The following is a 20,174-nucleotide window of genomic DNA, read 5'->3' as shown; positions in this document are numbered from 1 at the left end:
TCCACCTGACAGGTGTGGTATATCAAGAAGCTGATTAAACAGCATGATCATTACACAGGTGCGCCTTGTGCTGTGGACAATAAAAGGCCACTCTAAAATGTGCATTTCTGTCACACAACACAATGCCACAGATGTCTCAAGTTTTGAGGGAGCGTGCAATTGGCATGCTGACTGAAGGAATGTCCACCAGAGCTGTTGCCAGAGAATTGAATGTTTATTTCTCTACCATAAGCCTCCTCCAACGTTGTTTTAGAGAATTTGGCAGTACGTCCAACCGGCCTCGCAACCGCAGACCACGTGTATGGCGGCGTATGGGCGAGCGGTTTGCTGATGTCAATGTTTTGAACAGAGTGCCCCAAGGTGGCGGTGGGGTTATGGTATGGGCAAGCATAAGCTACGGACAACTAACACAATTTCATTTTATCAATGGCAATTTGAATGCACAGACATACCGTGACGAGATCCTGAGTCCCATTGTTAGGCCCATTTTGTTTTTAATGTATCTGTAACCAACAGATGCATATCTGTATTGTGAAATCTATAAATTAAGGCCTAATGAATTCATTTCAATTGAATGATTTCCTCATGTGAACTGTAACTCAGTAAAATCTTTGAAATTGTTGCATGTTGCGTTTATTTTTGTTCAGTATAATACCCTTTAGACGCTACAGAGCCGAGCTAAGCCATGCTGTAATGCTCTGGCCTGTTTAAACATCTACTGTTGCAGGAGCTGTGTCTTATTTGAGTGCTGTTGCTGTGCTTCAGGTCCAGCTGCAGTCAGAGGCCCCCATCAGAAGATCCCCGGCAGCCCAGGCTCCAAGCCCCAGTGGTGCTGTCACTGCAAGGTGGTGGTGCTGGGAAATGGAGTCTGCAAGTCCATCAAAGACCTTCCAGTGCACAAACAGGTATCGTATGGCCAGAGCTTTCATGTTGTGCTATGTGTTTATCAAGCTGAACTCATACATTACAAAGACAGTTATCTATTGCGATACATAGAAACATAAATCTTGTGGTGGTCCACATTAGATAATCGTCTCTGTCTTTCTAATGGTCCACATGATCTGTCAACATAGATCATTTGATCAATTACCTTGTTGAATCTTGCCCAACCAAGCTATGATCTATATGGATTGAATAACTATCTTCTTGGCCAACCAACCCAGTAAAAGCTCTCCTTTCCACCTGTCAGCCGTATATTACTGTTGCGTTAGTCTGTTCCCCCCAGGGGGCAGAAGAGCACAGACGGGTCATGACTAGAGGCTCAGACCTCACTTCAAACAATAGATTTAATCCACATTATGCCCTTAGGCACACACACAAGCATGAATGCACACATACACACACACACACACACACATCCAAGAACATATGTCCATACACACACACACATACTGTAGAGCCTCTAATTATGCTAATTCCTCCCCCATTGGAGTGAAATCCATCTCAGTGCAATTAGTGGGTTAAGCGGTTGCATGCCCTTAGACTGCAGTCTGGGGAGTTCACAAATGGTTAAACCCTGATTCATCTGAATTTTGGAGCTGTTTGATTATTTAATAACCCCTTTTAGTATTGATAAAGGTTTATGTATAGGAATTGATTTGACCTTTGATGTCTCACTGTGATTATGAGCTTAAAGGAATAGTTCAGGATTTTGGCAATGAGGCCCTTTATCTACTTCCTCAGTCAGATGAACTCGTGGACACAATTTTTATGTCTCTGCGTTCAGTTTGAAGGATAGTTGCTAACTTGCGTTAGTGTAATTGCTAACAAGTGTTTCCTTCATACTAGATGTAGATACATAAAAAGGGTATCCACAAGTTCATCTGACTCTGGGGAAGTAGGCTAGATAAAAGGGTTTCATTGCTATCCCTTTCTCTCTCTTCTTTCAACAATTGAAAAGTAACTTTGTGTTCTTGAGAAGTGCTGTATAAATATAATGTATTATCTCATTCTCTCTCTTCCTCACTCCATCTCCTGACATGCCTGTCTTCTCTCATCAGGAACAGGAAGGTCTGTTGCGTTCCGAGGGAAACTTGGTATTCTGCAGCCACAGCTGCTTCCTCCTCTACTCTGCCTCCACCTCCTCCTCCTCCTCCTCGCAGTCCAGAAACACTACAGATACTAAGGTTTGTGTTTCTATTGATGCACCGAGGCAATTTATTTTTGACTTCTTAACCAGTGTAGGTAATCAGTATACAGTACTTGTTGTATCCAGATTTGCTACCGGTGTGTGAAATATAAATGGTCAAATGTAATTATTTGCAGCAGGACATTAAATTATTGTCATTCATATCTTCTGCAGGACTCGGTGGCCCTCCTGTCTCCAGACTCAGACCAAAAGGAGAGCCTGTCTAAAGCCCAGCACCAGTACAGCAACAACATGTCCTCTCTGGATGTCCACTGTCTGGCCCAGCTCCAGCCCAAGCAGTCCCCTCGCTCCACCCCACCCATCCCCTTCCCTCTAGCCAGCGACACCCCTAAGACTCCTAAGACAGAGGACAAGTCAGACACCATCAAAGTGACTGTGAAACTGAAGGCGCGGGGCCCCAGGGCCCACCAGGAGGGCTGGCACCAGGGGAAGAGACACAAGGGTCTCCGCTGGAGGAAGTGGACGGTGCAGGTGGTGGTGCCTAGAGGAAGCTCCCAGCTCCCTGACGAGGACCAGATAGACGAGCTGCTGAGGAAGCTGGGAGCATCTCTCCGCCCTTGGGCCAGTCTCAGGGACCAGCGCCGCTGCTGCTTCTGTCACCAACTGGGGGACGGGGTCACCGACGGCCCTGCCCGCCTCCTCAACCTAGACCTGGATGTGTGGGTGCACCTCAACTGTGCCCTGTGGTCCACCGAGGTAGGTAACCCAGAAGTTAAGAGCGGTGGTGGACTGGTAACCACAAGGTTCATGTCCTCAGTCGGGGATTTAAAAAAAATACAAAAGCGGGGGGGAACAGAACTGGCTAATGGGGGGGAACAGAACTGGCTAATGGGGGGAACAGAACTGGCTAATGGGGGGGGAACAGAACTGGCTAATGGGGGGGAACAGAACTGGCTAATGGGGGGGAAGACTGCTGGTTTCAGATCATTACTACCATACTATCTACTACAATTGTGACCCTTTTATTAAAGTTGTATTATGTTGTATATGTATTATTAACATTGTATTGTTGTATAGGTGTACGAGACGCAGGCGGGCGCCCTGATCAACGTGGAGCTGGCGCTGAGGCGGGGTTCAGCGGTGCGCTGTGCCTACTGCCAGCAGATGGGCGCCACCAGCGGCTGCCACCGCCTGCGCTGCACCAACATCTACCACTTCACCTGTGCCCTGCAGGCACACTGCACCTTCTTCAAGGACAAGACCATGCTGTGCCACGCCCACAGGCCCAGAGGCTCTGGCTCCGCCCACGGTGGCTCTGGCCACGTCCTAGAGCACGAGCTGCGCTGCTTCGCTGTGTTCCGCCGCGTCTACGTACAGAGGGACGAGGTGAGGCAGATGGCCAGCGCCGTGCAGCAGCCCGAGCTGGGCTACACCTTCAGAGTGGGCAGCTTGGTACTGCACGCCGTGGGTCAGCTCACCCCGTCCCAGATGGCCGCCTTCCACTCCACCTCCGCCATCTTCCCCGTGGGCTACGAGGCCTGCCGCATCTACTGGAGCATGCGCCACGGCAACCGCCGCTGCCGCTACCTGTGCTCTGTGGAGGAAAGGGAGGAGCAGCCGGAGTTCAGCATCCGCGTCATCGAGCAGGGATACAAGGACCTGGTCCTCACTGACTCCACCGCCAAAGGTGGGCTGGGCTAGATTTGTTTTAGGGCTGGTTTAGATTAGGCTTGTCTAGTAAAGGTGAGCTCAATTTTTTTTTAGTTTTAGTACAGGTGGGCTAGCTTGATAGGTTTTATGACATGCTTTGATATAGCCCTGTTATGGCTGTAGCCTCTGCTGTTCATGTATCTGGGTTGGCTTAGACTAGGCTTGTGTCTAGTTCATTTTGCCTTTGAGATTCTCTTTTACTGCAGTAAATGTGTTCTGTAGGAGTCCCTATAATATATTACTATAACGCCTGCTGTTTTCTGTCAATCAGGAGTGTGGGATAAGGTCCTGGGACCAGTTGCTGAAAAGAGGACTGAAATAGGAACTCTGAAACTCTTTCCTGTCTATCTGAAAGGAGAGGACCTGTTTGGGCTCACCGTCTCTGCAGTCACCAAGATCACTGAATCGGTTTGTATTTGTTCTCTGTTGTATTATATTCAAATAATTCAGATTTAGAATAAATGATCAATGTTCAAATGACACAATAGGTGTCTATAGCTGCCTATTCAGAGAGCGACTCTTAAAGTGCTCACACCATACTACACTGAACAAAAATGTAAACGCAACATGTAAAGTGTTGGTCCTATATTTCATGAGCTGAAATAAAAGATCCCAGAAATGTTCCAAACGCACAAAAAGCTTATTTCTCTCAAATGTTGTGCACATATTTGTTTAAATTCCTGTTAGTGAGCATTTCTCCCTTGCCAAGATAATCCATCCACCTGACAGGTGTGGCATATCAAGAAGCTGATTAAACAGCATGATCATTACACATGTGCACCTTGTGCTGGGGACAATAAAATGCCACTCTAAAATGTGCAGTTTTGTCACACAACACAATGCCACAGATGTCTCAAGTTTTGAGGGAGTGTGCAATTGGCATGCTGACTGCAGGAATGTCTACCAGAGCTGTTGCCAGAGAATTAGGCAGTACTGGCCTCACAACCGCAGGACACGTGTATGGCGTCGTGTGGGTGAGCGGTTTGCTGATGTCAACGTAAACGTTGTGAACAGAGTGCCCCATGGTGGCGGTGGGGTTATGGTATGGGCAGGCATAAGCTACGGACAACGAACACAATTGCATTTTATCGATGGCAATTTGAATGCACAAAGATACCGTGACGAGATCCTGAGGCCCATTGTCGTGCCATTCATCCGCCACCATCACCTCACATGGCCACATGTCACAAGGATCTGTACACAATTCTTGGAAGCTGAAAATGTCCCAGTTCTTCAATGGCATGCATACTCACCAGACATGTCACCTATTGAGCATGTTTGGGATGCTCTGGATCGACGTGTATGACGGCATGTTCCAGTTCCCACCAATATCCAGCAACTTTGCACAGCCATTGAAGAGGAGTGGGACAACATTCCACAGGCCACAATCAACAGCCTGATCAACTCTATGCGAAAGAGATGTCGCACTGCATGAAGCAAATGGTGGTCACACCAGATAGTGACTGGCGATCTGATCCACGCCCCTACTTTTTTTTTTAGGTACCTGTGACCAACAGATGCATATATATTCCCAGTCATGTGAAATCCATAGATTAGGGCCTAATGAATGTATTTAAATTGACTGATATCCTTATATAAACTGTAACTCAGTAAAATCTTTGAAATTGTTGCATGTTGCGTTCATATTTTTGTTCAGTATATATTGTAGACACTGAAGTGAGGAGGAGCGTTCCAGTCTCATTTCCCTGTGCTGTTACTTGTTTTCCAGCTCCCAGGGGTAGAGGCCTGTGACAGGTACACCTTCCGTTATGGACGTAACCCTCTGATGGAGCTGCCCCTGATCTTCAACCCCTCTGGCAGCGCCCGCGCCATGCCCAAAACCAGCTCCCCTTTCACTGCCGTTGTCATAAGGTATTGTGGATGAATTAACATTGTTTCAAGTCTGTGGATTTAATATACTTTGGTTTAGCACAAGTTGTCTTTATAACAGAATATACGCACACATGCACGCACACACATTCACTCCTAGGCCCCAGCCAGTATCCAGCAGCACCAGTACCACCTCCAGGTGCCAGAACACAGCCCAGGGGGAGGGAGGCGTCCCCTACACCAAGCCCCCCACGGTGCACCATAGGTCCTCTCAGTACCGCTGGATGAAGAGTGAGTGGAGGGCCAACGTCTATCTCGCTGCCTCCAAGATCCAGGTGGGTGTAGGGGACATGATCCTCTAAGTTCAGCACTAGGCCTGGGCTGGGTGGGGGGGGTGCAGTGCATGCCATGCCACTGCTTATAACTGTCATTTAAGAGCTGTGCTTATAACTGTCATTTAAGAGCTGTGAAAAAGTATTTGCCCACTTTCTAATTTTTTTCTACTTTTGCATATTTTTGATACTGAACGTTATTAGATCTTCAACCAAAACCTAATATGAGATAAAGTGAACCTGAGTGAACAAATAACACAACAATTACATACTTATTGCATTTATTTCATAAACAAAGATATGCAACACCCAATGGCCCTGTGTGAAAACGAATTGTCCTCTTACACTCTGTAACTGGTTGTGCTACATTTAGCTGCAATGACTCCAACCAAACACTTGTTGTTGATCAGTCTCTCACGTCGCTATGGAGGAATTTTGGCCCACTCTTCCATGCAGAGCTGCTTTAACTCAGCGACATTTGTGGGTTTTTTAAAGCATGAAGTGCTCGTTTCAAGTCTTGCAACATCTCATTTGGGATTAGGTCTGGACTTTGACTAGGCCATTCCAAAATGTCAAATTTGTTGCTTTTTAGCCATTTTGGTGTTGCATCGCTGGTGTTGCATAACTTTGTTAATTAAATAAATAAAATAAGTATCACATTTATCTAATATTAGGTTTTGGTTGAAGATCTGCTAACATAAAGTGTAAAGAAATATGCAAAAATAGAGAAAATCAGAAAGGGGGCAAATACTTTTTCACGGCACTGTAGATGTGCCAAATAAATTATATCCAGCCCAAGCTCCAGCTATGCATTTGCTTTGCTAACTTGCTAGCTAAGTGGCTAGATGGCAAGATCAAGCTTCTTGGTTACAGCAGATCCATGTTGCCTAATAGTTTTGTGTGTGAAATCCCCGGTATAGTACAGAAATGGTATGACAGTATGAAAATCTGGATACCGCCCAACCCTATTCAGCACTCTTGCATTCCTGTTCTTAAGTTGCAGAGTGAAGATAAGACTGAAGTATGACAGCATGAGAGTAAAGGGACTCTTACTGTTGAACGTAGACACATTTTCTGGTTACTGTGTCCACAGGGCCTGGGTCTGTATGCAGCCAGGGACATAGAGAAAAACACCATGGTGATTGAGTACAATGGAACCGTCCTCCGCAACGAGGTGGCCATCAAGAAGCAAAGGACTTACAAGTCTCAGGTGCCAATTATAATTTTTAATTTTTTTGTTAAGGCTGTAGTAACTGTACTTGCTGTGTTGTGAAGGATGAATAATACATGTTTGCTGTATTCGCTCATGTGATGACTCAGTTGGTCTAAGTGGTTACTTTTCCCTCTACAGAATCGTGGAGTGTTCATGTTCCGCATCGACAGTGAACGTGTTGTTGATGCCAGTCAGACAGGAGGTCTGGCAAGGTAAGCATAATTCTTTACATAGTCACATTCAACCTGATTCACATTCTAACCTTACCTGATTTATTTGTCACTCAATGTCAGGATGGTTGTGCAATAAATCACAGGGCTCAGTATGTACAGTGCATTCAGAAAGTATTCAGACCCCTTGACTCTTTCCACATTTTGTTACCTTACAGCCTTATTCTAAAATTGATTAAATTGTTTTTTTCCTCCCTCATCAATCTACTCACATTGCCCCATAATGGCAAAGCAAACACAGGTTTGTATTATTTTTTGTAAATGTATAAAATAAACTGAACTATCACATTTACATAACTATTCAGACCCTTTACTCAGTACTTTGTTGAAGCACCTTTTGGCAGTGATTACAGCCTCGAGTCTTCTTGGGTATGACGTTACAAGCTTGGCACACCTTCTCTGCAGATCCTCTCAAGCTCTGTCAGGTTGGATGGGGAGCGTCGCTGCACAGCTATTTTCAGGACTCGCCAGAGATGTTCAAGTCCGGGCTCTGGTTGGGCCACTCAAGGACATTCAGAGACTTGTTCCGAAGCCACTTCTGCGTTGTCTTGGCTGTGTGCTTAGGGTTGTTGTCCTGTTGGAAGGTGAACCTTCGCCACAGTCTGAGGTCCTGAGCACTCGAGCAGGTTTTCATCAAGGATCTCTCTGTACTTTGCTCTGTTCCCTCAATCCTGACTAGTCACCCAGTTCCTGCTGCTGAAAAACATCTCCACAGCATGATGCTGCCACCACCATGCTTCACCGTAGGGATGGTGCCAGGTTTCCTCCAGAAGTGACGCTTGGCATTCAATCTTGATTTCATCAGACCATTTGTTTCTCATGGTCTGAGAGTCCTTTAGGGGCCTTTTGGCAAACTCCAAGCGGGCTGTCATGTGCCTTTTACTGAGGAGTGGCTTCTGTCTGGCCACTCTACCCTAAAGGCCTGATTTGGTGGAGTGCTGCAAAGATGGTTGTACTTCTGGAAGGTTCTCCCATCTCCACAAAGGAACTCTGGAGCTCTGTCAGAGTGACCATCGGGTTCTTGGTCACCTCCCTGACCAAGGCCCTTCTCCCACGATTACTCAGTTTGGCCGGGTGGCCAGCTCTAGGAAAAGTCTTGGTGGTACCAAACTTAATCAATTTAAGGATGATGGAGGCCACTGTGTTCTTGGGTACCTTCAATGCTGCAGACATTTTTTGGTACCCTTCCCCAGATCTGTGCCTCGACACAATCCAGTCTCGGAGTTCTACGGACAGTTCCTTCGACCTCATGGCTTGGTTTTTGCTCTGACATGCACTGTCAACTGTGGGACCTTATATAGACATGTGTTTGCCTTTCCAAATCATGTCCAATCAATTGAATTTAACACAGGTGGACTCCAATCAAGTTGTAGAAACATCTCAAGGATGATGCATGGAAATAGGATGCACATGAGCTCAATTTCGAGTCTCATAGCAAAGGGTCTGAATACTTATATACATACAGCTGTGGAAAAAATTAAGAGACCACTGCAAATGTTTCTTAAATCAGCATCTCTGCATGTATGACAGCCATTCCATTCCAGTGTCTGTTGAATTCCAACACAGGCACACCTCATTCTACTGAATTCGGTACTGATTAGGTGATCACATGAACCAAATCTTATTTAATGAGGAAAAGTATAGAAACCACTGTTGTGGTCATCACTATCCTCTTGCAATAGGACCAGCTGGATGGCAAAAACAGTGCTAATAGTACCTCAAAAGTAATAATTATCAAAAAATAACTATTGACCATGCCAAAAGAGTTGAAAAGGAAAGTTTTGAGTGAGGAAAAGAAGGGTTCAATTCTGGCTTTACTGGCAGAGGGATACAGTGAGCGTCAGGTTGCTTCCATCCATAAAATGTCAAAGACGGCGGTTCATAAGAACAAGGTCAAGCAGCAGACATTGGGACAACAAAGCTACAGACCGGCAGAGGGCGAAAACGACTCTCTACTGACCGGGATGACCGCCAACTCATTCGAATGTCACTCAACAACCTTAGGATGACATCAAGTGACCTACAAAAAGAATGGCAAACGGCAGCTGGGGTGAAGTTCACGGCGAGGACGGTTCGAAACAGGCTCCTAGGGGCAGGGCTGAAGTCGTGCAAAGCTAGAAAAAAGCCCTTCATCAATGAGAAGCAAAGAAGAGCCAGGCTGAGGTTTGCAAAAGACCATAAGGATTGGACCGTAGAGGACTGGAGTAAGGTCATCTTCTCTGATGAGTCCAATTTTCAGCTTTGCCCAACACCTGGTCGTCTAATGGTTAGACGGAGACCTGGAGAGGCCTACAAGCCACAGTCTCTCGCACCCACTGTGAAATTTGGTGGAGGATCGGTGATGATCTGGGGGTGCTTCAGCAAGGCTGGAATCGGGCAGATTTGTCTTTGTGAAGGACGCATGAATCAAGCCACGTACAAGGTTGTCCTTGCTTCCTTTTGCTCTGACATTGTTCCCCAACTCTGAGGATTGGTTTTTCCAGCAGGACAATGCGCCATGCCACACAGCCAGGTCAATCAAGGTGTGGATGGAGGACCGCCAGATCAAGACCCTGTCATGGCCAGTCCAATATCCAGACCTGAACCCCATTGAAAACTTCTGGAATGTGATCAAGAGGAAGATGGAAGGTCACAAGCCATCAAACAAAGCTGAGCTGCTTGAATTTTTGCGCCAGGAGTGGCATAAAGTCACCCAACATCAATGTGAAATACTTTTTTATATATATATATATATGAATGTATATATATATATGAATATGTGTGCAAAAATGTCAACCTGTTTTCGCTTTGTCATTAAGGGGTATTGTGTGTAGATTGATGTGTACATACAAAATTTTTTTTTAGAATAAGGCTGTAACGTAACAAAATGTGTAAAAAGGGAAGGGGTCTGAATACCTCTGAATGCACTGTATCCTGGACTCTGATTACACAGTATGCACAATGTACCTGGGGCCCTGGAGGAGGGAATGGGGAATTGTTCATGGGGGGGAATAACCAATGCGTGGGCATCCTTGTGGTTCCTGCTTTTTGTTTCACATCCATGGGCTTATTAACACTAAAGATCACAATTACTCTCAATGAACTCAAAAGGGCGTTGGATAGCATGAATAAAGGCAAATCCCCTGGATGGGACGGTAATTCCTCCAAAGGTCTATTTAACATTTTGGAATCAATTAGGTCCACTACTGCTTGAAATAATGAATACAGCCGTTCACAAAGGTTAATTTAGGAGAGATGTGAACATGGCACTAATTTCTCTTTTATTAAAAAAGGTAAGGATGCCACTCATTGTCGCCCCATATCTTTGATAAACACAGATATTAAACCCTTTTCCTAAATGTTGTCATCTAATCTCCATGCTTACTTACCCAAATTGATCCACACGGACCAAAGCGGGTTTGTTAAAAAGCGTTTATCCTCAGATATCCTCCGTCGACAATTACATATATTAAAAGCTTCATCAGAAACAACAGCTCCTTGGGATGTTTTGTCTCTCGATGCAGAAACTGCTTTTGATAAACTAGAATGATCATATCTGGTCTGTTTTGGAACATATGTGAATTGACCTCAATTTCATTCATATGATTAAAATACTTTATACAACGGGTGGGTCTAATCCTGAATGCTGATTGGTTAAAACCGCATTCCAGCCGGTGTCTATTCCACAAGTTACCACCGGCTAAATATATGACGTTAAAATGCCTATTTACTCTGTTCCATCTGACTGCGCAATCCACTGTCTCATCAGCCAAGCAATTTATACATTTGAACTCCACTATAAAAAGCATCTAGACAGGCAGGCAGCGTTTCTCAGCCAGTTGAAATCATGAATCAGCTGGCATAATTTTTATGGATATATATATATATATATATATATATATATATATATATATACAAAGAAATGTCAATAGAAAAAAAGGTAAAATGAAACGAAGTGCAGCTACTGTAGTTTGCAGTTTTTCCAGCTTCAGTTTGAAGTGATTGCGTTAGCTGTGTTGTTGGCAAGCTCCTCTGAACATCAGTGTCCTGACGAGTGAGCAAATTTTCTATGCCAGGCGAAATCACGACTCATTAGCTCATTGTTATGGATGTATCCGAAATAAATGTCACTAGAAAACAGTTTAAACAAATGCAAATGCGGCTACTTTGCTGTTATTCTGGCAATGGAACATTTAGGACGAACGACTGGTTCACGTCCATACATACAGAACTACAAGACTGAACGATAGAACGAACGACCAGCCGACTTGGGTAGCAACCCTAGATTTGTTTCGGGACTATATCTTGTGGAAGGATGAAATGGTATGAATAAATTCATGAAAATATGTTAATCATTATTTGAATATGTTGGTAACATGTTGTATAAAAGTGAAAATGCCCTCGGAGCTTCATCTCGGGCCTAACACCCATGCCAATATATCCTCCAAACACCGGCTTCTCGGGCATTATCACTTAAATAGGTCAATCCCTCAGCCATAGTTATAACATGCAATATCTGCTCTGCTCCGTTCATAATCACTAGAAGCAGCAGACAAGGTGATCCAAAACTTATTATCCATGGAACCTTTGGCCCAGGCAATTTGTCAATCGAAAATCTCTAATCTACTGATCACTTAATCTCATTGTATGCAGACAATATTTTACTATATCTAGACAATGTATCTGCTTATAGAGAAGGACATTCAACAAGCACAGCACTTACACAAATGACTGATGGTTGGCTGAGAGAAATTGATGATAAAAATATTGTGGGGGCTGTTTTGTTAGACTTCAGTGCGTCTTTTGACATTATCGATCGTAGTCTGCTGCTGGAAAAACGTATGTGTTATCGCTTTACACCCCCTGCTATTATGTGGATAAAGAGTTACTTGTCTTAACAGAACACAGAGGGTGTTCTTTAATGGAAGCCTCTCAAACATAATCCAGGTAGAATCAGGAATTCCCCAGGACCGCTGTCTAGGCCCCTTGCTTTTTTCCATCTTTACTAACGACATGCTTTGAGTAAAGCCAGTGTGTCTATGTATGCGGATGACTCAACACTATACACGTCAGCTACTACAGCAACTTAACTAACTGCAACACTTATCAAAGAGTTGCAGTTTCGGAATGGGTGGCAAGGAATAAGTTAGTCCTGAATATTTCCAAAACTAAAAGCATTGTATTTGGGTCAAATCATTCACTAAACCCTAAACCTCAACTACATCTCTTAATGACTGTGGAAATTGAGCAAGTTGAGGAGACTAAACTGCTTGGAGTAACCCTGGATTGTAGATTGTCATGGTCAAAGCATATTGATACAACAGTAGCTACGATGGGGAGAAGTATGTCCATAATTAAGCGCTGCTCTGCCTTCTTAACAACACTATCAACAAGGCAGGTCCTACAGGCCCTAGTTTTGTCGCACCTAGACTACTGTTCAGTAGTGTGGTCAGGTGCCACAAAGAGGGACTTGGGAAAATTGCAGTTTGCTCAGAACAGGGCAGCACGGCTGGCCCTTAAAAGTACATGGAGAGCTAACATTAATGACATGCATGTCAGTCTCTCCTGGCTCAGAGTGGTAGAGAGATTGACTTCATCACTGCTTGTTTTTGTAAGAGGTGTTGACAAGCTGACTGTACCGAGCTGTCTGTTTTTAAACTACTAACCCATGCGTACCCCACAAGACATACCACCAGAGGTCTCTTCATAGTCCCCAAGTCCAGAACAGATTATGGGAGGCGCACAGTACTACATAGAGCTATGACTACATGGAACTCTATTCCACATCAGGTAACTGATGCAAGCAGTAGAATCAGATTTTTAAAAAACTGGTAAAAATACATGGGGACTGTGAAGAGACACACAAGGGTATAAACATTGTGTATTGTAGATAGGTAGTGGTGTAATAATGTCATATGATGTACTGTTTTATATTTTGTTTTATATGTAATGTAAGTGCTTTAATATGTTTGGACCCCAGGAAGTGTAGCTGCTGCCTTGGCGGCAACTAATGGGGATCCCTAATAAATACAAATACAAATCTGAATCAATTCCAAACGCATTGAAGATCCTAGATAAAGTCAGCTTAAAATGTATCTAACCAAATCAGCCCTACTTCCTCTCAGGACCCTGATGGAGGTCTCCATCTCTACTTATGGAATCCCATTACCATTTAAAATATTTTTAAGTAGATATATTTCCTTCTTTAGATATAACTATTGCCAGAAACTTTAGCAGAACGCTCAAATCAATTCAATCTGACCTCAGTAGATGGAATAATATCCCAGTTGCTGTAACCATGAGAATATCTATTGTCAAAATGAATATATTGCCACGGCTTTCTGTAGTTCAATGCTTCCCATGGCTCCCCCATCTGGCTATTGAGATAAAATTCCTAGTGCGTTTTCAAAATGTACAGTACCAGTCAAAAGTTTGGACACACCTACTCATTCAAGGGTTTTTCTTTATTTTTACTATTTTCTACATTGTAGAATAATAGTGACGACATTAAAACTATGAAATAACACACATGGAATCATGTAGTAACCAAAAGTGTTAAACAAATCAAAATACATTTTATATTTGAGATTCTTCAAATAGCCAACCATTGCCTTGATGAAGGCTTTGCACACTCTTGGCATTCTCTCAACCAGCTTCACCTGGAATGCTTTTCCAACAGTCTTGAAGGAGTTCCCACATGCTGAGCCAACCTGTTGGCTGCTTTTCCTTCACTCTCATCCCAAACCATCTCAATTGGGTTGAGGTCGGGGGATTGTGGAGGCCAGATCATCTGATGCAGCACTCCATCACTCTCCTTCTTGGTAAAATAGCCCTTACACAGCCTGGAGTTGTTGGGTCATTGTCTTGTTGAAAAACAAATGATAGTCCCACTAATCCCAAACCAGATGGGATGGTGTATCGCTGCAGAATGCTGTGGTAGCCATGCTGGTTAAGTGTGCCTTGAATTCTAAATAAATCACTGACAGTATCACCAGCAAAGCACCCCCACACCATAACACCACCTCCTGCATGCTTTACGGTGGGAACTACACATGCAGAGATCATCCGTTCACCCCCACGCGTCTCACAAAGACTCACCGGTTGGAACCAATAGTCTATCATTTGGACTCCAGCCCAAAGGACACATTTCCACCGGTCTAATGTCCATTGCTCGTGTTTCTTGGCCCAAGCAGGTCTCTTCTTATCATTGGTGTCCTTTATTAGTGGTTTCTTTGCAGCAATTTGACCATGAAGGCCTGATTCACACAGTCCCCTCTGAATAGTTGATGTGGAGATGTGTCTGTGACTTGAACTCTGTGAAGCATTTATTTTGTCGGCAATCTGAGGTGCAGTTAACTGTAATGAACTTATCCTCTGCAGCAGAGGTAACTCTGGGTTTTCCTTTCCTGTAGCGGTCCTCATGAGAGCCAGTTTCATCATAGTGCTTGATGGTTTTTGCAACTGCACTTTCAAAGTCCTTGAAATGTTCCGTATTGACTGACCTTCATGTCTTAAAGTAATGATGGACTGTCGTTTCTCTTTGCTTATTTGAGCTGTTCTTGCCATAATATGTACTTGGTAGTCCCATGTAGCTCAGTTGGTATAGCATGGCGCTTGCAACGCCAGGGTTGTGGGTTTGATTCCCACGGGGGGCCAGTATGAAAATGTATGCACTCACTAAGTCGCTCTGAATAAGAGCGTCTGCTAAATGACTAAAATATAAATGTATTTTACCAAATAGGGCTATCTTCTGTATACCCCCCCTACCTTGTCACAACACAACTGATCAAACGCATTAAGAAGGATAGCAATTCCACAAATTAACTTTTAAGAAGGCACACCTGTTCATTGAAATGCATTCCAGGTGACTATCTCATTAAGCTGGTTAAGAGAATGCCAAGAGTGTGCAAAGCTGTCATCAATGCAAAGGGTGGCTATTTGAAGAATCTCAAATATAAAATATATTTTGATTTGTTTAACACTTTTTTGGTTACTACATGATTCCATATGTGTTATTGCATAGTTTTGATGTCTTCACTATTATTCTACAATGTATCCTGTAATCCATGGCATCCTGTAATCCGAACCATCAATTTATACATTTTAAGTTTCTTCAGACTGTATTTAAGTCCAAGGAAATGTTTTACGATGAAATTGGCCCCAACTCCCAACTGTTCATTGTGTCCCCTAAATCAGGTAGGCACATTCCTTCATATAACGTGGGAGTGCCCTGCAGTTAATTTGTACTGAGGCAAAGTTATCAAATTAATTTCGAGGTGCATGAATTTAAATATTCAATGCTTTCCATCTATTATGTTACTTAATGATAGCCCCTTGAATCTCTCAATCAATCAGAGAAGATTACTGTAGGCAGGCAGCACTTCTGCGAATAGTCTTTTGGCTCCCAGATGGCAGCCACCTCACTCGCTCCCATTTAACCAGTGGATACAGTTACTATTAGAAGTTATTATATTAGAATTATCGACAGTGAGAATGAATGGTGCTAGTCAAGTAACAATTGAGGCCTGGGGAGAATGAGTCGTTTATCTTTGTATGCATTTATTTGATTGTTTTTGTACCCTCTGAAATGAAAATGACAACTAAATAAAAAGTTGGTCACAAACAAATCACGTCATAATGTGCTATGGGTTTGTTTTCTTATACAGGTACATCAATCACTCTTGTACCCCGAACTGTGTCGCTGAGGTGGTAACCTTTGAAAGAGGTTATAAAATCATCATCACCTCCAACCGCAGAATCGAGAAAGGAGAGGAGGTGTGTTCTTTTTCCTTTCAATTGGAAATCTCTACATATGCTATGAGTGACGTTTTCATTGTCATCACTGTTTTCTCTGCATTACTTTCCAGCTGTGTTTCGACTACCAGTTTGACTGTGTGGACAGCCATCACAAGATTGCCTGTCACTGTGGAACAGCAGAGTGCAGGAAAAGGATCAACTGAAAAAAAACTAAAATGACATCAACAAATGCATTCCTTTCCATATTATGCAGATGCCCTGATCTCTGTGTAGACAGAGAGGTGCTTCAGACTGTCCTTTTTTAGAACGAGTGGAAGACCTGAGTAAACCCTGAGAGCGATGCATGGATGGAGTCCCATGTTTGAAACAGACTGAAGATGGAGAGGGTGTGGAAAGAGGCGAGCAGTAAGCAGGATGTGTGATTTGTGCCATATTACGTGAGAGGCTAGGTTTTATTGGAAGGCCTGTGTCAATGAGTGTGTGTCTGTGTATTAGTGAGATATACAATAGAGCGCAGAAGAGAATCCACCAGCGAATGAGAAGAGAGCACTGTGGGGCGCGGACCTTATTGGTTGGTAAGGGCAGGCCCTTTTGTTTAAAACTTTAAATGTAAAACCGTTTGACTAAATGTAGAATTCACTGAATGGGGAATGTACAGCAATGACTACAGCGAAGGGAATATTAACTTGCACTAAAGAAAGAGACACGTACACACAACTTTAAGATACTTGATTCCATGAGTCAGTTTTGTCATAGATTTCTGTCATGTGATTTGAGTGAAATTCGTTTTGTATTTATTATTGAGTGAATGAATTTTATTCTCAAAATGATGAGACAGTAAAACGAAAGCTAAACTGATATTGTTTTCTGAAGATTGAAGAAATGCTCTTACTTTTGTATAAATGTATATAAAGAAAAATATAGGAATAACCGACCAAATACTACCTTAACCTTCTCGATGTTTGGGTGTTTTGTTTTTTGTTTGTCATTGCAATTTATTTAAGAAGGATGTCATGATATCAGTTTGAGAGTATATATTATGATTATTCTGTACAGAATTTGTAAAATAACCACAATAATTCAAAGTATTTTTGGTTTATTAAAAGTATGGTATTGTAGCGTAGTGTTTTTGTGATTTACACGTACTTTGACCACTCAAAAAGAAATATTTTTGGTGACTAACCAGTGTAGAAACGAGTCATTGGTTACAGAATTTCAAAATGGGAAAGACATCATTCTGACATCTTTGCTGTTAATCAGGTTTGATTTTATAGAACTGTGAATAAGGTTTTTAAACCACCCAAACACACTTCACAAGCCACTTACAGTAGTTAGAAAATGCAAAATGTTTTGCGTGCACAATTTCAAGTCGACTGTAACATTTTGGAGACAGTCTTAGAACTTGTAATGTATATGGCATGTATTTTTTTAACTTTCCGAAGACTCAATTGTATATATTTTCTCAATGAATGGTTGTAACAAAATTATTTCTTGGATATTTTTCTTCTCTTGTATAAAATGACATCATCCTGCCAGTGTGTTTGTGCTACATTTTTCTTGGTCCTGTAAAGTAGTCAATGTTTTTTGAAAACAGCCTTTTGAAGTGTACAGAGTAATGAGGTTTGGAGTTTGTGTAATTGAATTTAGAAGCATTTACAAAATAAACTATTTTACATCTTAATTATTTGTTGTGACTTTTAGAAATCACACACATCTGACTGACCCATAGGACTGAAACCCCATGAGTAGAGTAATGTAATTCACTGCTCAAGAAAGACACCCACTGGCGAAATTTGGTAACTTCATCAAATAACAATTTATTTCTCACATGCTTCGTGAACAGCAGGTGTAGACGAACACTGAAATGCTCTCTTACAGGTCATTTTCTAACAATGCAGAGTTAAAGATAAAGAAATAGTGACACAAGGAATAAATGCACAGTGAATAAGGCCTGATTGGTGCAGTGCTGCAGAGATGGTTGTCTTTCTGGAAGGTTCTCCCATCTCCACAGAGGAAGTCTAGAGCTCTGTCAGAGTGACCATCGGGTTCTTGGTCACCTCCCTGACCAAGGCCCTTCTCCCCTGTTTGCTCAGTTTGGCCTGGTGGCCAGCTCTAGGAAGAGTCTGGGTGGTTCCAAACTTCTTCCATTTAAGAATGATGGAGGCCACTGTGTCCTTGGGGACCTTCAATGCTGCAGAATTGTTTTGGTACCCTTCCCCAGATCTGTGCCTCGACACAATCCTGTCTCCGAGCTCTACCAGCAATTCTTTCGACCTCATGGCTTGGTTTTTGATCTGACATGCACCGTCAACTGTGGGACCTTATATAGACAGGTGTGTGCCTTTCCAAATTATTTCCAATCAATTGAATTTACCACAGGTGGACTCCAATCAAATTGTAGAAAAATCTCAAGGACGATCAATGGAAACAGGATGCAGCTGAGCTCAATTTCGAGTCTCATAGCAAAAGCTCTGAATACTTATGTAAATAAGTTATTTTTGTTTTTTATTTTAAATAAATGTGCAAAAAATTCTAAAAACCTGTTTTTGCTTTGTCATGATGGAGTATTGTGTGTAGATTAATGAGGGGAAAAAAACATTTTAATCAATTTTAGAATAAGGCTGTAACGTAACAAAATGTGGAAAAAGTCAATGGGTCTGAATACTTTCCAAAGGCACTGTATATTTGGCGTTGTGTTTTAGGTTATTGTCCTGTTAAAAGGTTAATTTGTCTCCCAGTGTCTGTTGGAAAGCAGACAACCAGGTTTTCATCTAGGATTTTGCCTGTGCTTAGCTCTAATCCGTTTCTTTTCATCCTAAAAAACTCCCTAGTCCTTGCCAATGACAAGCATACCCATAACATGATGCTTGAAAATTTGAAGAGTGGTACTCTGTGAGGTGTTGTGTTGGATTTGGTCCAAACATAATGCTTTGTAAAAAAAATTGGCAGTTTTATTGCAAACAGTGTGCATGTTTTGGAATATTTTTATTCTGTATATGCTTCCTTCTTTTCACTCTGTCATTTAGGTTAGTATTATAGAGTAACTATAATGTTGTTGATCCATCCTCAGTTTTCTCCTATCACAGCCATTAAACCCTGTAACTGTTTTAAAGTCACCATTGGCCTCATGGTGAAATCCCTGAGCGGTTACCTTCCTTTCCGGCAACTGGGTTAGGAAGGACGCCTGTATCTTTGTAGTGACTGGGTATATTGATACACCGTCCAAAGTGTAATTAATTTACAGTGAGGGAAAAAAGTATTTGATCCCCTGCTGATTTTGTACGTTTGCCCACTGACAAAGAAATGATCAGTCTATCATTTTAATGGTTGGTTTATTTGAACAGTGAGAGACAGAATGACAACAAAAATATCCAGAAAAACACATGTCAAAAATGTTATAAATTGATTTGCATTTTAATGAGGGAAATAAGTATTTGACCCCCTCTCAATCAGAAAGATTTCTAGCTCCCATGTGTCTTTTATACAGGTAACGAGCTGAGATTAGGAGCACACTCTTAAAGGGAGTGCTCCTAATCTCAGTTTGTTACCTGTATAAAAGACACCTGTCCACAGAAGCAATCAATCAATCAGATTCCAAACTCTCCACCATGGCCAAGACCAAAGAGCTCTCCAAGGATGTCAGGGACAAGATTGTAGACCTACACAAGGCTGGAATGGGCTACAAGACCATCGCCAAGCAGCTTGGTGAGAAGGTGACAACAGTTGGTGTGATTATTCGCAAATGGAAGAAACGCAAAATAACTGGCAATCTCCCTCTGCCTGGGGCTCCATGCAAGATCTCACCTCGTGGAGTTGCAATGATCATGAGAACGGTGAGGAATCAGCCCAGAACTACACGGGAGGATCTTGTCAATGATCTCAAGGCAGCTGGGACCATAGTCACCAAGAAAACAATTGGTAACACACTACGCCGTGAAGGACTGAAATCCTGCAGTGCCCGCAAGGTCCCCCTGCTCAAGAAAGCACATATACATGCCCGTCTGAAGTTTGCCAATGAACATCTGAATGATTCA

At 42.7% G+C, this 20,174-nt stretch overlaps 1 protein-coding gene across 1 annotated transcript in view; it reads left to right on the top strand.

The window, feature by feature from the left end:
• The window catches only part of LOC121581316 (histone-lysine N-methyltransferase 2C-like), a 132,355-nt gene extending 114,534 nt beyond the window's left edge, over positions 1-17,821 (top strand). The window contains exons 50-60 of the mRNA XM_045224804.1: positions 766-905; positions 2,001-2,126; positions 2,303-2,845; positions 3,167-3,776; positions 4,071-4,207; positions 5,529-5,671; positions 5,790-5,964; positions 7,055-7,171; positions 7,313-7,386; positions 16,050-16,158; positions 16,251-17,821. Coding sequence (XP_045080739.1) covers positions 766-905; positions 2,001-2,126; positions 2,303-2,845; positions 3,167-3,776; positions 4,071-4,207; positions 5,529-5,671; positions 5,790-5,964; positions 7,055-7,171; positions 7,313-7,386; positions 16,050-16,158; positions 16,251-16,343 — 2,267 coding nt within the window. The 3' untranslated portion in view covers positions 16,344-17,821. The remainder of the gene's footprint in view (positions 1-765; positions 906-2,000; positions 2,127-2,302; positions 2,846-3,166; positions 3,777-4,070; positions 4,208-5,528; positions 5,672-5,789; positions 5,965-7,054; positions 7,172-7,312; positions 7,387-16,049; positions 16,159-16,250) is intronic.
• The last annotated feature ends 2,353 nt before the right edge of the window (positions 17,822-20,174 follow it).

The sequence above is a fragment of the Coregonus clupeaformis genome, chromosome 14, assembly GCF_020615455.1.
Source record: "Coregonus clupeaformis isolate EN_2021a chromosome 14, ASM2061545v1, whole genome shotgun sequence".
Taxonomy (NCBI): Eukaryota; Metazoa; Chordata; class Actinopteri; order Salmoniformes; family Salmonidae; genus Coregonus; species Coregonus clupeaformis.
Note: the sequence above shows the minus strand (reverse complement) of the source record. Positions and strands in the feature narration are given on the sequence as shown.